Raw genomic sequence first — 18,214 nt, 5'->3', positions numbered from 1 at the left:
ATTTTTTATTTGTTTATTTGGATCCCCATTAGATGTAAGAATTGTTCTATGAATCTTAATTTTCAAACAAAGTTACAAAAACGTTTGTGTAAGCTGTCAATTGTTGTTTTTAGAAAAAAAAATCGGAATCGGCAAAAATCGGTATCGGCAAGTCAGACTATTCAAAAATCGGAAATCGGAATCGGCCAAGAAAATGGCAATCGGTGCATCCCTACTATTTTACGGACTCATTAGGTGGCAACAGTGCTCTCCAGATTAGAGAAAGGTCAGGAAAACAGCAGGAAAAAGCCCCGTGATGAAAGAGAAACCGCTCATGCTGCAGCCAGAGCCATATACAGTAGATTGCTCTGGCTGGAGCTGACGTTGGCTGCGAACAGCAGTCAATCCGCGCCCACAACTGAGCCTCTCTGTCTCTGCTGTATAGTTTCTCCACACGATTAGCCGCCAGAAAAGCAGCACCCGACGCCGAAGGGCCAAACCATTCTCAGCAGTCCGGTTTGGCTTTTCCGTGTCGCGCTGGGAGCCGGCGCACAAAAACGGAGCACTCCGAAAATAGACGCTGGGTGCGTGAGGCTGTGTGTTAGTGTGGGGAGGAGTTTGCAGCTGAGGGGGGGAGAGGGGGGTGGGGCATGCAGGGCACCACACAACTACACCATCACTACATCAGAAAATATTAGCTTCAGACTCAGTGAATGTGCTTGAAATGCTTCATTTCACAAAAGGCGGAATATCTCAGCTTCTAATTTGAAACGCCTGTTTTTGCTCAAAACAACATATCTTCTCCGGCTCATAACTAAAGAACGGAAAATGGTATCAATAAACTTTTTTTTGCTGATGATACAATAGAGTCTCCTCGTTCTTTGTGCGTGTTCGGTGTTTACATAGTAATATCACACAATATTCTGTGGGCCTCGAGAAATCACTGAAAACGCTCTGAAACTCTGGCACTGGGAGCGTCCAAAAGTCCAAAAGTCCAAAAGTGGCTGGCACTCAATGAGTTAAGGAATGGAATCGATCCTGTGGCCTGCTGGCCAAACAGCAACAGATGAACCCCAATAAAAAGGAGCGTCACAAGCTTGTTCAATCATGTAAAACCAGGTGGAACTCCATCTGCGCCATGTTCAACCGGCTGGTGATCGAGCGGTGGGCGGTTGTCGCTGTCTTGTCGGATCGGACGGTGACCAAGCTGCAAGATGCCAGGGTGCTGGAGCTCATTTTGTAAAAAATATATATATATATATATATATATATATATATATATATATATATATATATATATATATATATTACAATATATATATATATATATTAAAAAATATATAAGTATTAATATGATCGATAATCGATAATTGATCGTTAATTTTCACCGATTATCGATTATGGAAAATTTTCAAAATGAACATCCCTAATGCCAACCACCCGCAGTGCCGACAGCCCACAATGCCGACGTTAGGTTTAGGCGTGGGAGGGTGGGAGAAGTTAGGTTTAGGGTCTGGGGGAGGTTAGGTTTAGGCGTGGGGGGTGGGAGAGGTTAGTTTTAGGCGTGGGGGTGGGAGAGGTTAGGTTTAGGGTTAGGGTCTGGGGGAGGTTAGGTTTAGTCGTGGGGGGAGGTTAGCTCCAGCCGGGCCACCGACATGCTGCACGCCGCCTCACTCAGCTGGTTCTGTGGGCTATCGGCACTGCAGGCTGTCGGCACATAGACGCGGCACCCATGACACGACGTCCATGATTTCCAAAAACAATTTTAAATGTGGACTCGTCAGACCACAGGACAGTTTTCCACTTTGCCTCAGTCCATCTCAGATGAGCTCGGGCCCAGAAAAGCCTGCGTTGTTTCTGGATGTGGTTGATATTTGTCTTTCGCTTTGCATGGTAGAGTCTTAAAGGACGGCTTTACCGTGGGGAATATGAATATATATCAATCTCACGCCCCTAAGGTTTTAGAATCCGTTGAAATATTTTGAAATTGGAGCTTCACTGCCTGACCTATCAGGCATCTCTCACATTTTTAGGGAAGCCGGATGACGCGTTACGCGTCACCCGGCTTCCCTCCCCGCTTGCGGAACTCGAGCGCCTATGAACTACAAGTCTTGTGAGCCATGGTCCCGCCTCTAGAGGTCCTCCACGCCCCTTCAGAGCTCTCGACGAAAAGCAAAAGGCAGCCATCTTTTCAACCGCCTAGCCTGCTGTAGCTAATATTAGCTTCCCATAGTTCCTTGCAAAGAGACCATTATCTCGGGAACGGAAGCACTAATCGACACGGGACTGGCGGCATTGGAAAGCTCATCAAATTTTACATCTAGTAGTAGGTGAGTTGAAGTAACGAAATCAACGCTGAGCAATGTACCCATTTTTACACATTTTTACAGAAAATAGTTACAACATCAGATGCGCGTAACTCCTACGAAAATGCATGAAAATGCATGAAAAAAAATTTATGAAGACATCTCCCGACATATATACTACCGTTTACATTTGGTGCAATTTGGAGGCAATTTTATTTTCGATTTATTTCTTCTTCTTTGTATCTTTTATTGTCGAAGCCTTCTTCTTCTTCTTCTTCTTTGAGTTTTATGGCGGTTGGCAAACATATATGTGCATTACCGCCACCTACTGGAGTTTGATATCAGCCAAATGCCTGAGGGGTGGGCATGAAAACGAAGGCCACGCGAGCCCAGTGCATTGTGGGAAATGTAGTATTTCGGGTCCCCGCACCCGCCCCTCCCCTCCACCACCCCCCCCCCCCCCCCCCCCCCTCCACACAGAGTGGATTTCTGGTGATATCTCTGGCGGGAAACAACCAATTTCAAAAATTTCAACGGATTCGAAAACCTTAGGGGCGTGAGATTTAATATATATTCATATTCCCCACGGTAAAGCCGGCCTTTAACTTGAGTTTGCAGATGCAGCGACAAACTGTGTTAACTGACAATGGTTTTCCGAAGTGTTCGAGAGCCCATGTGGTCATATCCATGACAGAATGATGCTGCCTGAGGGATCGAAGGTCACGGGCATTCAATGTTGGTTTTGGGCCTCCTTACGTGCAGAGATTTCTCCAGATTCTCTGAATCTTTTGATATTATGGGGGACTGTAGATGGTGAAATCCATAAATTCCTTGCAATTGTACGCTGAGAAACGTTCTTAAACTGTTGGGACTATTTGCCCATGCAGTTGTTCACAAAGTGGTGAACCTCACGCCGTCCTGGCTTGTGAGCGCCTTTCAGGGATGCTCCTTTTATACCCAATCATGACACTCGCCCTGTTTCCAATTAACCTGTTTACCTGTGGAATGTTCCAAACAGGTGTTTTTTTTTTTTTTAATCAAAGTTTATTTTCAATTTTTCAACATAAAAACATGGTATTTCAAGAAAGAATGAACTGAAGATTGGGCTCATAGCTCCAATATCCCTCCCCTTCATCTCCCCCCCACCCCACAAGCCCATTAAAAAAACAAAACAGAAACAAAAAACAGGAAAAGAAAATACACACAGCATATTCCCAACTTGGCAAGAGGCATCTCGAGAGCATTTGTGTTGAATTACTTTCCCACATACATACTCATTCATACACACACACACACACACTACAATGGGAAGAGAGAGAGGGAGGGAAAGAGGGATAAAAATCAATATAAAAGTAAATAAACAAATACAAAGAAACAGAATACTAGTCCATTCCAGCTAATAGCTGGGCATCTAAAGCCTCTACAAAATCAAGAAACGGCCTCCATGTTGAATAGAATTTGGAAACTGATCCTCTCATGGTATGTCTGACTTTTTCTAATTTTAATGACTGCATAACCTCCTTAATCCAACGTGCAAAAGTGGGCGGGGAAGCATCTTTCCATTTGGATAATATCAATCTCCTAGCTAATAAAGTAGTGTAGGCTACTAGATTTAACTGAGCAGCACTTAATTGTGCACCAGCTGGAACGACCCCGAAGATGGCACTCCAAGGGGAGGGTTCTAAATGATACTGCAAAATAGTGGCCAGGGCCTCAAAAATAAACTGCCAGAACTGAACTAATTTCGGGCATGACCAGAACATATGACCAAGACTGGCGGTTGTTTGTTTGCATCTATCACAAGTTGGGTCTAGTTCTGGATTCATTTTAGCCAGTTTTTCTTTAGAGTAATGAAGACGATGAACCACTTTAAACTGAATAACACAATGTCGCAAGCATACTGAAGAAGAATGTATTCTCTTAATTGCTAAATCCCATACTTCCTCAGAGATAGGCATTTCCATATCCTTCTCCCATCTATTTTTGAGGGGTTCAAATACGACTTGGTCAAGAGTGTTAATTATAAGGTAAAGCATACCAATATACCCTTTTATAACCGGATTCAATTTAAGGATACGGTCCAAGTGGTTTTCGGGTGGACGCCCTGGAAACTGGCCCAAATTGGACCAAGAAAAGTTACGAATCTGCAGATATCTAAAAAAGTGCGATGGGGGTAGGCTAAACTTATCAGAGAGCTGATCAAAGGATGCAAAGGTGTCCTCAATAAATAAATCCTCTAGAGTAGATATTCCCTTCAGTCTCCAAAGTTCAAAAGTACTGTCAGAAATAGAAGAGGGGAAGGCATAATTCTTTGTAATCGGTGTGTTAATAAGAAAATCTTTAAATTTAAAGGCCTGTCTGAATTGTTTCCAAATCTTGAGAGAGTCACATACAACTGGATTGGTCGTAATTTTTGTAATAGGGAAAGCCCCAGAAAAGGGTGAGCAGAGCAAGGAATGTAAAGACACTTGAGATACAGTTGAAGCCTCCAAAGCCAGCCAGCAAGGAGTCTCGTATCCTACTGGCTTAGACTGCCAAAAGGACATGGCTCTTACATTGCAGGACCAATAATAATACTGAAAGTTTGGTAAAGCCATTCCACCAGCTACACGAGGTTTCTGAAGGACAGTTTTTCGTATTCGAGGCATTTTACCATTCCAAATAAACAATGAGACAATTTGATCCAAGGAAGAAAAAAATGATTTTTTGATAAAGACTGGTATTAATTGGAAAAGATAAATGAATTTAGGCAAGATGTTCATTTTAACTGCATTGATGCGCCCTGCAAGGGTCAAAGGGAGCCCCGACCAACGTGCCAGATCTAATTTGGTATGGCCCAACAGAGGGAAAAAATTATGTTTAAATAGTTCACTATATCTCCGCGTTACAACAACGCCCAAATAGGTGAACCTTTCAGGTGAAACCTTAAAAGGAAGGGAATTAAACACACATGTGTCTGCTGCAGCGTTAATCGGAATTAGTTCGCTTTTATGTAAATTAAGTTTGTACCCAGAAAAAATACCAAATTCTTTTAGCAACTTCAAAATCTTAGGGATACAAATTAGTGGATCCGATACAAAAACCAGCAAATCGTCTGCAAAAAGTGAAACTTTATGGACCTGGTCTCTGCGAATACCATAAATACTATGGTCACTACGCAAGGCTATGGCCAGTGGTTCTATTGCTAGGACAAAGAGCAGGGGACTTAAGGGACAACCCTGCCTTGTCCCTCTGTGCAGCTGGAAAAATGGAGACATAGTGTCATTTGTGCGTACTGAGGCCCTTGGGGAGGAATATAGTAGTTTGACCATGGATATGAAACCATCACCAAAACCAAATTTTCGTAAAACAAAGAAGAGATAATCCCACTCTACACGGTCAAAAGCCTTTTCCGCATCAAATGACACTACTACCTCTGGGGTCTGGGAAGGTTTAGAATAGATGATATTGAAGAGACGTCGAAGATTGGAGAAAGACTGTCTCTTTTTGACAAATCCAGTCTGGTCTGGAGAAATAATCTCTGGGAGCACTGTCTCTAAACGGTGAGCTAAAACCTTAGCCAGTATTTTCACATCGGTGTTAAGAAGAGAAATAGGCCGATAGGATGCACAATCAAGGGGACTTTTACCTTTCTTAATCTCAAACAGGTGTTTTTTGAGCATTCCTTGACTTTCCCAGTCCTTTGTTGCCTCTGTCCCAACTTTTTTGAAAGGTGTTGCTGGCATCAAATTCGGAATAAGCATACTGTATATTTACAAAAAGCTAAAACATTAAATATTGTCTTTGTACTGTATTCAACTGAATATAGGTCGAAAACGATTTGCAAATGATGAAAGTTTTACACAGCGTCCCAACTTTTTTGGAATCGGGGTTGTACAAAACAATACATACTGTATAAGTACAATACAATACAACTACAATACATATAAGTACAATACAATACAATACAAGTCCAGAACACCAGCTCGCCTGCAGCAGTGTGAAAACTGTCTGTCTGTCTGGGCTCTGTCTGTCTGTTTGTTTCTCTGTCTGTCCCACTGGTGACATCATCAGTGATGTCATAAATGACATCATCAGTGAATTACTTACACACACAAGGCTATAGTACAGTAATGATGTCATCAGTGACAGAATTTTTCAATCTGTTTAGTCTGCAGTGTGGGACTTAAAGGTCCTTCCTTACACATCAAGAGCGATGCGAATATACGGCACGAAATTGCGATGCGAGTTTTGACCCACCTGTCAATCACAGCCACAGATGTATACACGTTGGAAGCGAATTTCTGAAAAATCAACCATGGTTCGAAAAAATAAACGCCGCAATAACGCTCATCGAAACTTCGCTGTTGGTATGCACGGTTGCATTGACTGATATAGGTTCGGAAAATATTATTGACGTGCATTGACGCACAAAGAAAACGCTCCCGATGTGTAAAGACCTTAAAGCTGGGAATATGCTTGACGTTTGGCCCGGCCGCATGGAAATGTGAGACACCGAATCCTGACGAGAAAACGTTTGGAGCTTTTATACTCTGTGGACGTGGTGTCTGCGTAGTTACAAAGTTCGGGGTGTTCAAGGCCAGGTGAAAACCGTCCGCACAGGAGCCTTGCAGAGGGGCGTGTCTGCTGATTTGACATCACTTTTCCACACGGACACTCGCGGTCCTCACCGATGCGGGAAGCATAATTCCAGCTTAAACCTCCTCCCAGAGGGCAGTAACTCATACTCAGCATGTAAGACATGGGAGGGATCAGAGAGCAGTAACTCATACTCAGCATGTAAGACATGGGAGGGATCAGAAACTCTTCTATTGGCTTCCATTGGAGTCGCCTGTTTTGACCCTGCAGTCAAAAACAGACTGCAGGGATGAATGGTCTTTCACCCCTATAATCTTCCATGCAGTCTGCATCAGACGGAGCAGTTTGAACTTTAGCTGTACAGAGAGGTTACAAACCAAGCTGTAATGCCGTATCTGATGAGACTCTCTAATACAGACTAATACAAAAAATTACATACATACATACATATTTTTGGTCAAAAACCATGAACTCTAAAGCTTAATTTATACTTATTAGAAAGTGTCGCTCAGCACATGGTCGCAGACGAAAAAGAAAGTGTCGCCTCGGTTCAACGGTCACGTGACACCCGAACGCTATAAGCAGACAGCCAAGAGAAGAGGGGGAATGGAACGCCCAGTGAAACCACCTCGGAGGCAAGATGTAACGTACTTGGCTGCAGCCGCATATAAACGACACACAACCACACAACTCACCTCCTCTCTCTCTGGGAAATTGGTCACAATGTTTTTTGTGATTTTCATGAAGTCATACATCAAGGACAGGCTGATAAAAATAGCGGGGACACGTTCATTCATTTCAATCGAGTGAAAACCAAAACAAGGAAGTCAAGCACGTGCCGTCTATATAGCCAATCAGACTTGCGCGATACTATGACGTAGTAGTCAGCGACACTAGACATTTCACTAGGTAGCAGACACTGCTTGACGACACTTGAAAGTGTCGACTCAAGTCCTCATTTCTGTCGGCGACCGTTTCAAAAGTGTCGGCAGACGAAGCATAAATTGGGCTTAAGGCGGCATAGGAAGTGCAGACGTTGTTGTAGTCTGTTACACAGACTGTCTACATGAGTGTTCCAGATTAGTGAGTTATCAACAAAAACCCCAAGATACCCTAACCCTGTATGAGGAGATCTGCAGGGCAAATTGATTCACCATCACTTGTGCTTCCTAAATGGACAGATTGATCCCTGAAGTTGAACTGACTTGGTGTTATACTGTGATGATTAAGTGTTCCCTTCATTTTTTGGGGTTAGGGTTATGCTGCGTATATGTTTCTGGTTTAGCACCACAATAAGACTTTCTTTTTTGGAACGCGCGTCCAACTCCACTACAATAATAAAGACCTTATTTTGTAAACATAAATTATTTAACCTCTATATTCATAATGGACATGGTCCAAATTATACCCACACATTGTCCAGGCTTTTTTTAAGCCACTCATACAAATAAATGTGTTCCATAGTAATGGCATTAAAATAATTAAAGAGAGCCTTTGTGTGACACAGCTTTTTACCTGGTAATAAATCAGGGTGCTTCTCCTCCCTTGAGGGCTCCTTCTCTGCACTGATTTCCTGTAAAACAAAGGGTTTTGTAAGAAGATTTCCAAAAGATGTAACATTCCAAGAGACACCATTGGGAGCATTATAAGGAAGTTTAAAACTTATGGAACAGCTGCAAACTTAGTCAAGACAACTAAGAACCCGTGTGACTGCAAGACACCTACAGGATGACCTGATGAAGGCTGGTACAAGTGCTTCAGTGGCAACTATAAGACGTGGTCAAGTCCGTGTTGGAGTCCGGCCATGAAGTCCTTGTTTATTCAGTGCGCGCACTTTTACACATTTACATTTATAGAAATGACCACCAGCTTCACTAATAACGTTACCGTCTTGTAGGGCTGCACAATTAATCCTATTTTCATCATCATCGCAATATGAACATGCGCAATAAACACATCGCAAAGACTGCCTGAAACGCAATGAATAACAAAAGTGGTTTTATTCACATGCGTCATGCATTCCCACTCAGCATCTGATCATTTTGTCTTGTGTTGTAAATCCTGCGTACACCTTTCTCTTGCAACAGTGCCCTCCGCCCCTCTGCCAAAGCCCAAACACGCTGTGTGTAGTTTCAGCTAGAGTCAGTGTGCATTTCATTTCTTTATTCAGTGGGAATAGGCTATGTTTGGGGTCTATGTTAGCATTATTAAAGCAGAAAGACATAGGAACTGTATTAGCTACAGTGTTGGGCAAGTTACTCTGGAAAAGTAATTAGTTGCTGTTACTGATTACTCCTTAAAAAAGTAATAAAAGTTACTTTACTGATTACTTTTTCAAAAAGTAACTAGGTACGTTACTAGTTACTTTTATTTTTACCCCAAATACAGTCTAGCATGTCACTGTATTAATTATTTTCGCTTTGGTATTATATAGGCTATGTTAAACGAAAAGCCAAAGGCATTTTACTTTGAAATTCGGTTAGAAAGAACAGGAAGTGGTGTGTTAAGACTGGCTAGCTTCACACGAAATGAAATCAGACAGTCACTCACAGATAACGTGAGTGAAAGATGCAGATGCTGTTACTGTCGGAAACTCGGAGTGGTAATACAACAGCCTCAATGCAAACGTTTCAAGCTTCGTTGCTGAAAGAAAAGTGATGATCTGTCAACATTCCCTGGGCCGGCCCGTCTGACTACGGTGAGAAAGGCTTTGACGAGGTTAGGAAGTAACTGTGTACAACACTGACTTACCCAAAGTGTATCTGTTAATCCAGTGAACACACCCAAGTCTACCTCACCCAGCGTCGCCTTCAATTTAGCCTCCATCCCCGCATATTCTCTCTCGAGGTAGCCAGGTTTCTCTTGCTCGTCTCCTTCTGACTCGGTTTGAAAGCCAGCGCGCACGCTCTCGCTGTATCGCGCACACACACGTATGTGTGTGCGTCGGCGTACTCACGGTCCACCTGAGTCGGTAAGGATAAAATGTTTTCTTTTACATAGAAAACACTGCATTCTGGCAGGCAATCATGTAACGCAGTAACGCATGCGTTACTTGGATTAGTAACTGTAATTAATTACTGTTTTGGAAATTGTAACGCCTTATATTACTTAGTTACTAAAAAAGTAACTAATTACAGTAACGCGTTACTAAGTAACGCGTTACTGCCCAACACTGATTAGTTAATATGCATACTTTCATATTTGTTTATTTATCGCAAGTCGTATCGTCATCGCTATATTGAACAATGTTATCGCACATCGCAGATCTTCCTCATATCGTGCAGACCTACCGTCTTGTGTGGATAATGAATGTAACAGTCGTGAATATGCCTAACGTTACTGTTATGCTTATGGAACATTGACTGTTCAGATTGGTCAACATCAGGCATTACACGGTACCGTACATACAGGGGAAGCAGGATAGTACCTGCGTCACGCTAACGTGAATATCCTTATCCACTTCTCCGCAGCCAATGTAAGCCAAAACACAACCAAACATGCCACAATAATGTCAGATAATTCATCCAGAATCCTTCCTGGGCATCTTGAGGCTGATCTGACTGATAAATTGTCCAGGTTGCCGTTTTCAAGTGACTTTTATGAGTTATCGTTACAAAGCAACCAACACCTCTGCTGTTACCAGGCAGCTGCTTCGGTGCATGCGAGTATGGTGCCCGCGCATCAGCTCGTTCACACGCTGCCTGCAGTTACTCTAACGGCCACCGGTGTCAGTAATAGTTAGAACTTACGGATAGGATCTTAAAGTCAGAATTCTGTTGGGAAAAATAACTTGAAGCATACTATGTGACATCACTGACGATGTCACTGTTGACATTATCGATGGTGTACTAGAATGTGAATGTCATGGGTCCCTAGATTCCCTAGTCCCTCCTTAGACGTCAAAGTAGGGTCACGAGCCAAAAAAGGTTGGGGACCCCTGGCCTAAAACAACCACATTTGCTCAAGCCAGAGAAGAGAGAGAGAAGGTAATGTTAATCATAAAGAAAGAAGAAAAGACAGAGAAGAGACAAAGAAACTCTCCCTCCTCCTCCATAATGCCATTAAATATCTTTCCAGCTGTGTGACAGACACAGCAAGTGTCACATGACAATACAAATAGATATATAAACATTTATTTAAGCAATATCACATGAGAGGGAGTAGGGATGCACCGATATGAAAATTTTGGCCGATGCCGATAACCGATATTAACATTGCTGTTATGGCCGATAACCGATATTTACCGATGTCGATATGATCTGTATAAAACCACATTTTTATGATCATCACATTTTGTACATACTGAAAAACACATGTTAACACTGAATTTGAAAAAGTTATGCATTTCTTTATTTGTAAAGCCTTTGGAAAAGCCCATAAATCATAGATTTACTGCATTATTTCATATCAATGTGAAGAATTTGGCTGATAATGATAACCGATATTAACATTGCAACATCTGACCGATACCGATATGACCGATATGTTAAAAAATGACCAACATCGGCCGATACCGATATGATTGCCGATATATCGTGCATCCCTAAGAGGGAGTGCTGTTGTTGGCTAATATGGCCGAGTGCCGAAGATAATCACAGCCTGGAGGAAACACTGAAATCGATCATGCAATTTGATTATTTGTTGCAGCCCTAGCTAGCCACATGTCATGCCCTCTCTCTCTCCCCACCTTCCCTGTCTGCCTACTGTCCTGTCTGCCTACTGTCCTGTCTAAAATGAAGGCAAAAATGCAACAAAAAAAGAAAAAGAAGATATATGGACCTCAATCATTTTCTTGACTTCGATAATAAATTAATTGCCCGTTGTGTTTGCATGTTTGTTTACATAAGAAAAAACTATGCTGAGTCTGAGACATGATTTGCTGTCATTTCTGGTCACACACTGTATTTGGAAACACCAAAATGTCAATACTTGCCCAAATGTTCTAAGCTCGATTAAATCACATTGATTAAACAAAAGTTCACCCAAGGCCCTTCAGGTGTGATGAAATAATCTCCTCTCTCAGTTTTTGTGGAAGCTCCTTTGTCTTTCCCATGATTGCAACTCACCTTGAATACCTTCATAATCATGGGTGGGTTTATATCTGCATCACAGTTGAAGCAAATGAAGGATCATTATAGAGTTCCCAAAGGCTTAATTATGTTTCAACTCCACTTTAGGCCATAAAAACGGTCAGAAAGCTTTAAAAACAACAATATTATATAGGGGTTGAATAATTGTGACATGGCTATCTTAACAAAATATACTGTTACACACAAATACTACATCATGCACCATGGACTATTTCCTTTAGAAATGGTAAACTCATAATGCAGCATACAGGTCATTCTGCAGCTATTTCAATGAATGTGAACTTTTGTTGTTGGTTCACACTGCGGCTCGCTCAGACTCCGTAGACGCTGCCAGGTTAACGTTGTTTTGGCTGAACATCCCAGGTGAACCATTTATAAACCCTGAAATACTTAAAGACGAAATGAAGGCAACGGAACGCAAGTAGCGCGGGTCAGAGATGTTTCAGAGTCTGAAAACAAATCTTGTCTGAGATGACAGGGTTGAGAGGCGGACCATAATAGTGTGTCGAATCGATGATTTGATTTGACAATTCTGGGGACTGGATTTGGCATTGGGGAAATCCTGGCATGTCCCGCCCCCAAAGTGGGATTCAGCATGTTGTGGTGCTGCCAGCTGCTTCTGTGTGGAGTGGAGCCGACAATCCGATGCATGAGTGCTGCCTGCCCGCCTGGAATCTCTGAGGGGCGACCCCTTATGTCAGGCATGTCCAAAGTCCGGCCCGGGGGCCGATCTTAAGCGGCCTTCGGGATGTCTCTCAAAATATACTATATGTGGCCCTCCAGCCTCCACACAGTATTGGTTAATCAAGCAAGTTCAATTCAAATATTTTCTGTTCACCTAATGACCACTATCATACAGTTTGCAGACAAGCACCAAGTAGGAACAACACAGGCAGAATCATGTTTTCAGATGGTAAACAAAATCCTTAGAGTACAGTTACATGTCTTTGCATTCTTAGACATTGCCATTTGCTTGATTTTGTATGTTACATACAATTGGCCATGTCAGTACCGGTAGTTAGTTTATGGGCTAGAAATTCTGCCAGATTACAGACACCAGGCGCCATTTTCTCCTTCATTTGGAGGAGATAATTCTCCTGAAATGAAGATTGATTGACAGCTGCCATGTTGTGATATGATTGGTAGAAATGTGATAGTACTGTTCTGAACGAAATCTTGAAAAAAAACGTTTGATGTGAAAAAGTGTGAAAAACTAAAGAAATTTGATTTTTGTGATTTTTTTTGGCATACATTATTAAATAGGTGCACTGAATACCCAGATATTTGAACTAAAATAAAAATAAACTAATTTTTGGGTTCAGCTCGACTTTAAAGAAGTAACGCAACGTTATCGAGTCAATGTGGAAGTGACAGTGGAGTCAAGTCACTGACAGGACAGGACAGCGCCCTAAAGCTCTCCAGCTTCATATCCGGTTTGTTTGTCAGGAAGCAGGCAACATTTGAATGGAGCTTAAATAGAATCAGGGCTAATTACATTATGAAACCCCACCCTGTCCTGTTCAGAATGAACGTTAGCTCGTGCTAAAGTAGCTGATAATGACCGATCAGTTCGTCTTACCTCTGGAGTGACGTAAGAAACAAACGAAGGTTTAGCAGACTTCCCTCCTCCGCTCCCCAGACTCAACATGTCAGCAACTTCCACTGGCTAGTTAGCACACAGCTAGCTCTCTATCCAGATAACCATAACCTTATCTAAGGTTAGCTCAAATAGTGGCTGCCTGACAGGCAGCTATAACTCCTCTGCCGCCATTTTGGCCTGAAAAAACATGACAGCCAATCAGAGGTAGTCTCCTTCAGTACGGTTAGCTGTGGGCGGGCACATGCCATGGTGGAACCATACATCCATGGGTGGAACCATGGTGGAACCTATGGGTGGAACTAGTGTCCTCTGAGAGAGAGTGGCGTCAGCCAATAAACAGCCAGGAAGGGGTCAACACAAACTGTCCATTTTGCTGCAACTCGACTAACCTCGCGTCACCAGGCTCTTCTCTGCGAGAAAGAGCCTGGCTCCCGCCCACAATTGATTTTGTCACCCTACTGGTTCCCGCCTAGAGCCCGCCCTAGACCGGATGGCAGCGTTTCTAGCTCGTCAACTTGCACGTTACCTTGACAATTTGACCCAAGTATCAGAATCCTCTTTCACCGTTTTGACCGGTGTGTCAGGCGGTGGTGGCGGAGATGCCATATTGCATAAACGTTTTGTTTTATGTAACGCTAGCTTTGTTTTGATCAGACTCTAGTTTAGGTAACATCACCGCGTCAAGCTAACGGCAACAAAGACGTTGTTAGGCGCATTGCCATCCGGTGTTAATTCTGGGTCCGGGGTTTACGCCCCCATGACAAAAAGCGGGGTGGAAGGTGCCCAGACTACAACTCGACAGTGCTGCTTAATCCAGGACCTTACTTCCTGGAACTCTTGAGAGTAAAAAAAACTGGTCCATTGGAGTGAATGGAGACTCTTCTAGATAACTCTGGGTGGAACAACCTTTTCACCTTAAGGAAATATCAATTTGATTAGATTAGGGCATTTTATTCAGATCTTAGCATATATTTTCAAACACATTTCAATTAAAACCTGTAATAACAAATAACCAAAACTATTGAGTTATGAAAAGTTAGGATTAGGCCTATACTAGTTATTAGTTATAAACCTCTTATGTAGATTAATTTGTATGTCAATTGTAATCTTGTCTGCATTTACTTTTAGTTTTTCTCTGTCTACATATCGCTATCATTGAACACTTTGACTATAGGCTATCGTGTTGCGATTATAAAATGTATTGTTAAAAAAAAAGTTAACTTTTGCTTTTACTTCTTCCTTCTCTGTTCATTTAGGTATTCTGGTGGTTTATATGCTTCAAGGCATAAAAGGCATTTGATCATACTCTGATAAAAGCCAGCCACATCCCACATGTGAGAAATGAGCTGCAAATAGCTGCCTGTTCGAGCTGGGAGGTATCCACCATCATTATTCAAGAGCAAAAACAGAGCTCTTAATCTGCACAACCTAACTACTTTTAAGTGGACAGTTCCCTGTAATCTGGCACACCACATTTACAAATGGAAATAATTCTGCCCCAGCAATTACAGGAGCATCTGTCATTTGTATTTGATAGTTTGTTTTTGCATGTTTTTAGTGGGGGAGCACAGAAAGGCCCTTTTTGACGAGCCCACCTGGGCAGTGGCACTGAGGACATGGTGATGGGGACAGACCCTCAGCCCCGACAGCATCTCAGGCGGGAATCGAACCCAGGACCTTCTTGCAGCGAGGCAACAGCGATGTCAGTGTGCCACCGTGCCCCTATGTACTGTATGTATGTATTATAGTTCCATTCGTCTCATCTGGATTGTTTTTCTTTTGCCTTTCTCAATTATTACTTTTCTCCGCCTCTCCCTTCGATTGGTCCTTTATTTTTATTGTGGTTTTCCAATAACATTAATAAAGTAGTCTTGGCAGCAAACAGTGTAACATCAAAGGCAGTTAAATAACATACATAGTTGTTACAACAGAGGTTACAGTAGTTAAGAGTACATAAATCGTGAGTCACATGGGCTACTCCACTTTACAAACTTATTTCAGTTCCCCTGTGCCCCACCCCAGTATTTGGCTTTCAATTTAATTTTGTCTAGAAATTCCTCATGCGCGGGTGACTAGGAAATTGCAACATTAATGGTCTGAACTTTGTCTAGATTTACAAGAGGAATTCCTCTTCCAAAATGTCCTCTTGTAAATCTAGTCTCCAGCTTTTAAGTTGATCTTCTGAAGACTCAGGTGACTAATCTACAAACATTTGATAAAGTATGGAAACTTGTCCCCTACCAATAGCGTGCTTCACATTTATTTGTATTCAGCTTGGAACACTACAAAATGTAGAGAAAATCAGGGTGGTTCACACTTTGAGGGCTCTGTATCAAAATACTTCGTAACTACTACAAACTACAAAGTGTGGTAAGTTTACAATTAAACCTAGCCCAAAACTGTATCCTGATGGTGGGTGCACTGTACTGTATACCGTACCATGAAAGAAAGCAGTCAAGTATTCAGCAGAAGTCACAGAACTCTTCAGTCAGGAAATGGTTTTATTCTGCTCCTTGTAAAGCACAGTACAAGGCCTGATGGGCATTCAAGACTGGACCTACATTAAAATGCAATTACATCTAAATTACATGTTTCCCCACGGTCATAATTACAATCTTATATAGATTGAAATGAACGATGCAGCACCAAACCAAGATAAAAGGGCAAGCAAGGTGTTAAAGTTTCCCATTAACCAGTAAAACAAATGTTAAAAGTCAAAACACAAGAATGAATATTCCTAGCACAACCATGCTTTCCATAAACAAAAGGCTTTTTTTTTAATCTATTGCAAGATTCTAGAAATATTTACACACACATGCACGTGTGTGTAGGTGTGTGTGAAAATATGAGACAAATCTACAGTTAGGGATAACCTCACTACTAACACAATGTCTCAAGCACAGATACTTTCTTCAGAATTGTAGTGCAATGCCACATGATCTGTTAAGTTAATTGCAGCTTAGCCTTTAGACATGACAAGACCACAGCATCAAACACCACTTGCATTAAGCACAAACAAAAACTCATATTCAAAAGGACAACTTAGAAAACAAAGTTCCAGACCAAATTAGGTGTTTCACAACGGCTTCAAAACTAACAGGCAACCTTTGAATGCAACTAGAAAATGCATGAATGAAGGCATTGCCATTTACATTTGCTTTTCCTTCTGATCCACAATATAGATGTAACAAAGAGATCTGACTCCATTTGAACTATTGTGAGGAATGCCTTTCCCCACCATTTAAAAACAAACCAACAAAGATACTCCAGCAAGGAGTGGCTGCAGAGCTGAGGAAGCCAGGACACTCCCATCTGAGAAGCATGTGGGGTAAAAACAGCTTAATGTAGGAGAGGTTTAGGTCTGAACTTCAACTGGGATCAAGCTAGAGCTAAAACACATGTCACAAACATTTGGTTTGTGTAGTAGCTTCACCTGTTTTACAAGAGCAAACTGAAAACAACACTTCTTCAGCCACTACATAGGAGGCACACACACCTATATATATATATATATATATATATATATATATATATAGAGAGAGAGATATGTGTATATATATATACACACACACTACTTTAATGGATCTGAGGCCTAGTCATATTTAGTCATATATATACAGTATGTATATAGACTACTTTAAATGGGTCACTGTGGGGTCTAGTAGCCATATTATACCATGGTCTGGGTGGATACTCTTTTCTGATTAGCCAGCAACATGCACATAAGTCTAATCACATGTTGGAAATTAATCCGTTAGCCAACCTGCACAGCTGTTTAATGAGGCAGCACAGCAACACCACAGGGTGGCGCTGTATGCAGACTAGATTCATGTTGCCCGGCTCATATCCTATCCTATTCACTGGAGCACTGAACATTGTTTCCATTGCATTGCAAATGCATGGCAAATTACCATGGTATAAGCGGCATTATCAACTCCTAGGTGTGCGTTAAATGATTTTAATGTACTTCAGCTACACCTCGGGTGGTACTTTGCCTCCACGTCGTGCATTAAAATGGTTGAAGGCACACCTAGGAGTTGATTATCCCTTACATAGACTCCTTTAACAGGGTAAAGGTAAGGCCTAGTAGCCATCATAATCCTTCTTGTCCTTTTTGCCTTCCCCCTCGAAGCTGTCCGTGCCGTCACTGTTGTCGCGGCGACGCTTGCGGGTGTTGCGGACGTTGAAGCGAGGGTTGGCCTGGGGCAGAGGGTCCATCCCCAACACCTTATGGATCTGTCGGAATGCCAACAGCCTCAGAGCAAACTGCACAGAAACACAGAGACAGGAGGTACAACAAGCACTCCTTTAATAGCCTGATATCAGACTGAATTGTCAACTTGTTACACACTCATTTCCATCTTCTAGTCTGAGATTGCCTTCTGTTTAAACTATTTCTATGCTGGGATTCCTCCAGGAGAATTCCATTTTCCCTAACCAATGACTAGAGAATAGGGATGTCAATGGTTAACCGCCAAGAACGTCTGACCGGTTACGCATGTCCGTCAAATGGTTAATTTGCATATTAATTTGCATATAACTTGTTGCCAATCTGCAGATTTTTTCCCTCAGGCGGCGGCCGCAGCCATGTTTGTTATTGACTTTGGTGCAGTCTTAAAAACCACTTAGTTCCGCCCATCGGGCTGTTTATTGGACAATTG

General features: G+C 42.1%; 2 protein-coding genes across 2 annotated transcripts in view; both read right to left on the bottom strand.

Annotated features, from left to right (window-relative positions):
• Nucleotides 1-13,640, bottom strand: part of mtmr12 (myotubularin related protein 12) — a 58,484-nt gene extending 44,844 nt beyond the window's left edge. The window contains exons 1-2 of the mRNA XM_083644455.1: nt 13,533-13,640; nt 8,379-8,436 (exon numbers count right to left, since the gene is read on the bottom strand). Of these exons, the coding sequence (XP_083500581.1) occupies nt 8,379-8,436; nt 13,533-13,601 (127 nt within the window). The 5' untranslated portion in view covers nt 13,602-13,640. The remainder of the gene's footprint in view (nt 1-8,378; nt 8,437-13,532) is intronic.
• Nucleotides 13,641-16,023: 2,383 nt separating this feature from the next.
• zfr (zinc finger RNA binding protein) overlaps nt 16,024-18,214 on the bottom strand; it is a 40,545-nt gene continuing 38,354 nt past the window's right edge. The window contains exon 20 of the mRNA XM_083644873.1: nt 16,024-17,819. Coding sequence (XP_083500999.1) covers nt 17,637-17,819 — 183 coding nt within the window. The 3' untranslated portion in view covers nt 16,024-17,636. The remainder of the gene's footprint in view (nt 17,820-18,214) is intronic.

This window comes from Poromitra crassiceps (assembly GCF_964638095.1).
Source record: "Poromitra crassiceps genome assembly, chromosome: 10".
In the NCBI taxonomy this organism is placed as follows: Eukaryota; Metazoa; Chordata; class Actinopteri; order Beryciformes; family Melamphaidae; genus Poromitra; species Poromitra crassiceps.
This window is presented reverse-complemented; position numbering and strand designations above follow the sequence as displayed.